Raw genomic sequence first — 6,310 nt, 5'->3', positions numbered from 1 at the left:
GTCCTAGTGTTCAATACCTTTCTCTCTTATTTGCGTAATTTTAAATAAGGGTATGGGTGCTCGTGCGATCGTCCGCATCAGCCTAGCACTCAATACTCTCAAGTCTTCCTAAATAAGTATATAATGGTATGAGTGCTCGTGCGATCGTCCGCATCAGCCTAACACTCAATACTCTCAAGTCTTCCTAAATAAGTATATAATGGTATGAGTGCTCGTGTGATCGTTCGCATCGTCCTAGTGCTTAATATTGTTATTTCTCTTTAAAAAAAAATAATAATTAAAAATATTTAAATATCATTCGAAAGGTATAAGTACTCGTGTGACCGTCCGCGTCGGCCTAGTACTCATTACCTTCCTTTTTCTCGAAAATATTTGAAACATAAAATCTTCAAAAAAGTTAAAAAACCTGGTTTTTTTTCAAACAACAAATAGTATTTCTTGCTAGAACTACGTTATCCTTGATTCTTCATCAAAAGTGGAGATACGTAGGAGCAAGGTTAATCCTTGTCAGGCTCATTTCCCAAAAATACAAAATCATTCCCAAACAAAATTCTCAAACAATTTCTTAATCAAAATATTCAACACAATTTCTGAAAGAACTACGTAACCCTGATTTCTCATTTTTGAATGAGAATACGTAGGAGCAAGGTCAATCCTTGTCGGGCCCAAAAAACTAAAAAATATATATTTTGTTTCTTTAATTTTTTATTTTAGGGGATAGTTAAACATTTAGCAAACCACATTAAATTCGCGTATTTAATTAAAGGTACTGCCTTAAGGCAGGCGTTGTAGGGTGCTAATACCTTCCCTACACTAACCGACTCCCGAACCCAAAATTCAGTTTTCGCGGACCTTGCCTTATCATTTTATGGTTTTTCCGTAGTTTTCCAGAATAAACTATGGTGGCGACTCCAAATCTCTTTTCAAAACCCGTTTCTTTGGATCGTTGTCCCGTCGCGATTCCGGTTGCGACATGCATATTAGAATAGATATTATGAGTATTAAAGACCATTTCTAAAAAGTCAAGTTTTTACATAACATTGTTTAATTATGCAAGGAAGAAAACAAGTTCTCCATAAAGTTGGTTCCATATGCTATAAATTTTAATGAATAACATAGAAGACATTCAATATTAATTTTATGTGTAAACACAAGTCTTCATATAACTACGTAAGTTTGAAAGTTTTCCAATTTAGTTAGTCAAAATAGATAAATAACAATCTACAATGCATTATTTAGATATATAAATCATTTACAATATTAGTTTTTATTGGAGAGAGAACATATTTAATTTGAAAAGTTGAACAAAAATGTTGTAGTTTTGAATTTATTTATTATAAGCTCATACAAATTTTATTACTACATTTATTTATTCATAACTATATCTAATCATCCATAATTTTTCCTTTGATTTTGATAGCATAAACAAACATTTGATGTTAATTCCTATGTTTATATATATATATATATATATATATATATATATATATATATATATATATATATATATATATATATATATATATATATATATATAATGTTCATATAAATCTTATAGTTTAAAAAAGTCATTTAATTACTCAATTTTGGACCTTAGATAATTTAATAAATATATCATCTTCATTAACAATTGTATTGTAGTTTTTCTTATCATGCATGTCAGAATATGATTATTCTGAATATTATTTGAAGTTGTATTTATATTTGTAACTGATGTCGCAGAATTGGTGCAGAGCTTGTGAAGGTTGCATGTTATAATGTCATCAAAGCTTGTGATGAGAACAACCACCAAAAGTAATCTTTTTTCATTCTCGTTCTTTATTTTGTATTTCAATCATTTATACAGTATATTCTTTCTATCTATTAAAATATTTTTATTGAAAATTATTGAATAAGACTTAGGATACGAATACATGTTCAATCTTATATCACTTATTTTTTGATAGAATATTAATAATGGAACATCTTTTATGCAAATATTGCACCACCTTGTCTATATAAGATTTGGAAAGCGAGATACCAATGTTTAGAGGTAATGAACAAGTAAGTAACTTAGGCTATATATGAAATAATAAAATTAATGTCTTATATTGTCTTTTTGAATATTATATTAATTAAAGATAAAGTCAAATTATAATATATAAGTATAATATAAATTTTATAAGAAAAAAAAAATTCGATTTTGAGACATTGAGATAATAATAAACACATATTAAGAATATAAGAGCCACTTTAAAACACATTTTAATTGCACATGGAATGAGATATAAAGATGGTGTTAGTGAAATGCTACAGGAATATGCATGAGTTGGTCCTCTCATGCAAAAATAAATAGAGTAGGAAAATCAGTGATACAATGGAAGGTGGCATAAGAAATTTAGAAAGATAATGCTATAAGCAAAATATTACGGGAACATGCAATAGTTAACCCTTAGATGCATAGATAAATGTAGGAGAAATCAATGTTGCAGGTGCATATAGAAAAAAAGCCAGGAATATGAATTGTTTCTGGTAGGATAGGATAGTAATTTGGAAAACAAGTTACACAACATGTATTATAATGTGTTATTCTTTTTCTAATTTTTATCATTGTTGGATTTTGAAAGTCTGTAATTTTGATACATTTCACTGTTAGATTTGATACTAATTAATTTTTGTGTATGAATTCTGATGTTTAGTTTTTCTCGAAGTTTGATGTTATTTGTTTCAGTATGGATGTAGAGACCGAGATACGAACCTAACAAACCGCAACTGCTCCTTCCTATGATGTTATTACTATGATATCTATCTTCTGGTGTTGTGCTCTCTGAGGGGAAAATGGGCTGGGTACCTGCCAAGGCACTCCGACGCTCAAGTCAGAAAAGGGATGTCCTGAATCTTTTTAGTTCAAAGCGATCTAGAAGAAGAATAATTTCTCTCTCTTAATTTCTCTTAAGGAAAAAACGTCCCTTTTTTCCCTCCTGATTTTCATATTTAAAATAGTAAAATAAACCGTTTACCTGAAAGTCCGGTCAGTTACCGAAGTTGACTACCTGGAAATTGTAACTGTTGGATCGTGTTCGATACAGGGTTGGTTATTCCCGTGATTCGCGTCGTTGACTAATATTCGTAACTGTTTACCCTTAACCGCTAAACCGTTCACTGTGACATCGTAGATATCGCTCAATATATGTCGATCGTCTTATGTATCGACACAAACATGCGAGTTGTCGTGTGAGCGCTATATGTCGCGACATCACTGGTTGTCGATTGTCAAGTGGTCGACATCAGTATGTAAATGTTATGATGTTAAGAAGCGTTCGACATACCTACGATCGTGACATTACAATCGTGAGAAGTCTCGGCAAACGGTCGCCTGGGTTATTTGTCGACCGTTGGTAACATCAGGTACACTACGGTACATGCCCCCCGAGTCCGAGTAGATGAGCGCAATGTTGGCTTGCGAGTTTACTAAAGGACGTTGAGTGGTGATTTAATGGGGAAATGATACGCACCGTTTTGACGTTAGACTTGTTTAGGGTTTTCCCGCTTTTTGTTGGGACAGTGGAAAGACATGAAAAGGCAGCCGTTGGATTATAACTGATCCTACGGCGCATGACGATTAACCTTCCTTCCTTCTTCAATACGAATTAGAGAGAGGCTTTTCACTTTCACTGAAGAATAGAAGGTAGGCTGTGAGTGAAATCCTCTCTACAACGCCATCAAGTACTCGTTCACAAGAATCTGCCAGGTAACCCTTAAACCTTCCTTCGTCTTAGTGCTTTTACTGCTGATAATGAAAGAAAAGGGGCGTAATGCCGGTAACGATATACCGGGGCCGCCGTCAACGGCGGAACGCCCTCATATCACCACTGTACCTTGTGGTGAGGATGCTTTTGTGTATGGGAACGTGGACAGTGAAGGTCCAGAGGAGCGCGTAGTGGCACTGGCTGGTGGTGATGATTACGCTTGGGCGGCGTAGGAAGTTAGGGAGTTGAACAGTCTGTTTAGGAGTAGGGCAATATTAGCGAATTGGATAGAAAATAGCTGTATATTGAGAACCCTAGGGTATAATATGTGCGTGAAATTGGTAGCGTACCGGGAAGATGAGAGGGTGTGCGATGGAAGGGAGGGGGCTTCCAGAGACTTCTTTTATTGTTATGCGTCCCCGTTTTATGACCTGTACCTGAGACTACCCTTCACAACCTTCCAAATGGATGTGTTGCGGATCCTAAATGTTGCGCCCAGTCAACTGCATCCCAACAGTTGGGGGTATGTGCAGGCGTTTGCCGTGGTGTGTCGGGCGTTAGGAATTAGGCCGACGGTAGGATTGTTTTTGTATTTTTTTAGATGTCGACCGATCGCGAAGAAGGGGTGGGTATCGTTAATTTCTGAGCCGGGTAATGCGCTGCTGGAGCTTTACCTGTAGTCGTATAGGGGCTTCAAAGAAAAATTCTTTAAAGTGTCGATCCTTGATGTTGGGCGGAGGTACTTTTTCGACGGTGAGGGGAGCCCCAAATTCCCATTATACTGGACGCAGGATCCGCTGAGATTCACCTCTTGGCCCGAAGATAAGATGACGATTGAAGAGTTAGAGGCTCTGAATGTGTTGACATCGTTGCCACGCCCCTTTTCTTCCCGTCAGCTTATAAACTGCCTTGAGTTCGATGATGCTGATTCGAGGGTGTTTGGTATGTGTCTTTGCTTGTGATTTTTATCTGTTGCTTTGTTGCGCAGAGATAATGGGGAGAAAGGGAAGTGTCCAAAATTGGTTCACATCCATCGACAACGAGAAGGCTGCAGGTGACCTTCCAGGGTCATCCTCCAAACGTACGCAGGGTCCACAGCGTACGCAAGCGCAACCAACCGACCTAGTTGTGCTGTCGGTCTCGACTAATGAGACAGTGGCTGCCGAAGAGCATCCCCTGGTGCGAAAAAGAAGAGGGAAAGTGATCGACACTAGCGGCGCTGCGTCAAAGAAAAGGAAAGAGACCGCAGATGAGACAGGACGTCCCCTTCCCCATGGTGTATGGGACCCCTCCTTCACGTTGAGTCACAAGGTCGAGCTCAATTTGGATAACTCAGAGAAGAAAGTTGTAGAGAATATGACCGAGCAGCAAATGGCCGACGCCCTGTTGGAAATGACGAGTCGATCACAAATGTTAGCCTGGCATATGGCTTATGCCTCTGATAGAGGTATACTCCGGGTTGAACTGGACAAGGCGCAGACTCAACTGAAGGAACTTACTGAGGCTCATGCCGGCTGCGATTCAAAGCAAAAGCAGTCAGAGCAACTTCTGAGGGAGGCTGAAGTACTGCTGAACGACGCCCGGGATGCCAGCCTGACTTTGAGAAAGGAGCGCGATCAAGTGTCGTGCGAGTTGGAACAGGCGAAGAAGGCAATGGCGGCATTGACCAAGGAACGAAACGACTTACGGGCGAAAACCGTGGAAAGCAAAGAGTTAATAGAAGAGCTGAAGGAAACAGTGATGATTGAACATACCAGGGGGTTCCGGAAGGCTTTGAGGCAAGTGGACACCTGCTCGAGGTGTCGACCGAGGGAGTGGAGTTTGACGTTCGGAAGGATGTGTATGAGGGTCGTTGAAACCTCTTAACGAAATTCCTGAAGATGCCTTCATGGACGTGGAAGAGGATGAAGAGGTGGTTGCCAACGATGAGCATGAGGAAGCTGCCGCCGTGGAAGAACTGGCTGTGGAGACTGTCGGAGATGTTGCTCGCGACACGCCTAATATTGTAATAGACTAGGATTTTACATGGGGATGTAAATATAAACATAAATATTGGTTTATGAACTTGGATATATTGAACTGTTGATGATTGTGAATGTGTTCGCGGATGTTATGAACTTTCCTTGTAACTATTTATGTGTTGAATTTTCGTCTGAATGAACGAATGTCGAGTGTGTTAATATCGCCGTGTGCGACCGTCGAGGGTGAGGGTTGAATATGGGAGTACTGGGTGTTCCAGGGAGCATATCTAATAGAGGGAGTGTATCCCGAATGGACTGGGTGTTCGAGGGAGAACATCTACCAGTGGGAGTGTATCCCGAATGGACTGGGTGTTCAAGGGAGAACAACTACCAGTGGGAGTGTATCCCGAATGGACTGGGTGTTCAAGGGAGAACAGCTATCAGTGGGAGTGTATCCCGAATGGACTGGGTGTTCGAGGGAAAACATCTACGAGTGGGAGTGTATCCCGAATGGACTGGGTGTTCGAGGGAGAACATCTACCAGTGGGAGTGTATCCCGAATGGACTGGGTGTTCAAGAGAGAACAGCTACCAGTGGGAGTGTATCCCGAATGGACTGGGT

At 39.3% G+C, this 6,310-nt stretch overlaps 1 protein-coding gene across 1 annotated transcript; it reads left to right on the top strand.

Moving 5' to 3' along the window:
- Positions 1 to 4,555: 4,555 nt before the first annotated feature.
- Positions 4,556 to 5,594, top strand: LOC148192924 (uncharacterized). The gene is made up of 2 exons (XM_088099315.1): positions 4,556 to 4,670; positions 4,717 to 5,594. The coding sequence occupies exons 1-2, from the start codon at positions 4,556 to 4,558 to the stop codon at positions 5,592 to 5,594; spliced, it is 993 nt and encodes a 330-aa protein (XP_087955441.1).
- Positions 5,595 to 6,310: the final 716 nt, after the last annotated feature.

The sequence above is a fragment of the Vigna umbellata genome, chromosome 9 (assembly GCF_029865625.1).
Source record: "Vigna umbellata cultivar VRB3 chromosome 9, Vumbellata_1.0, whole genome shotgun sequence".
Classification (NCBI taxonomy): domain Eukaryota; kingdom Viridiplantae; phylum Streptophyta; class Magnoliopsida; order Fabales; family Fabaceae; genus Vigna; species Vigna umbellata.
The sequence above is the reverse complement of the archived record's forward strand: the minus strand, read 5'-3'. Positions and strand labels throughout refer to the sequence as shown.

What these genes read in the sequence shown, in the direction of transcription:
- LOC148192924 (XM_088099315.1), top strand. Translation starts at nt 4,556, where the DNA reads ATGACGATTGAAGAGTTAGAGGCTCTGAATGTGTTGACATCGTTGCCA. An exon ending in TGCTGATTCGAGGGTGTTTG is followed by an intron (nt 4,671 to 4,716) that starts GTATGTGTCTTT and finishes TTTGTTGCGCAG; the next exon opens with AGATAATGGGGAGAAAGGGA.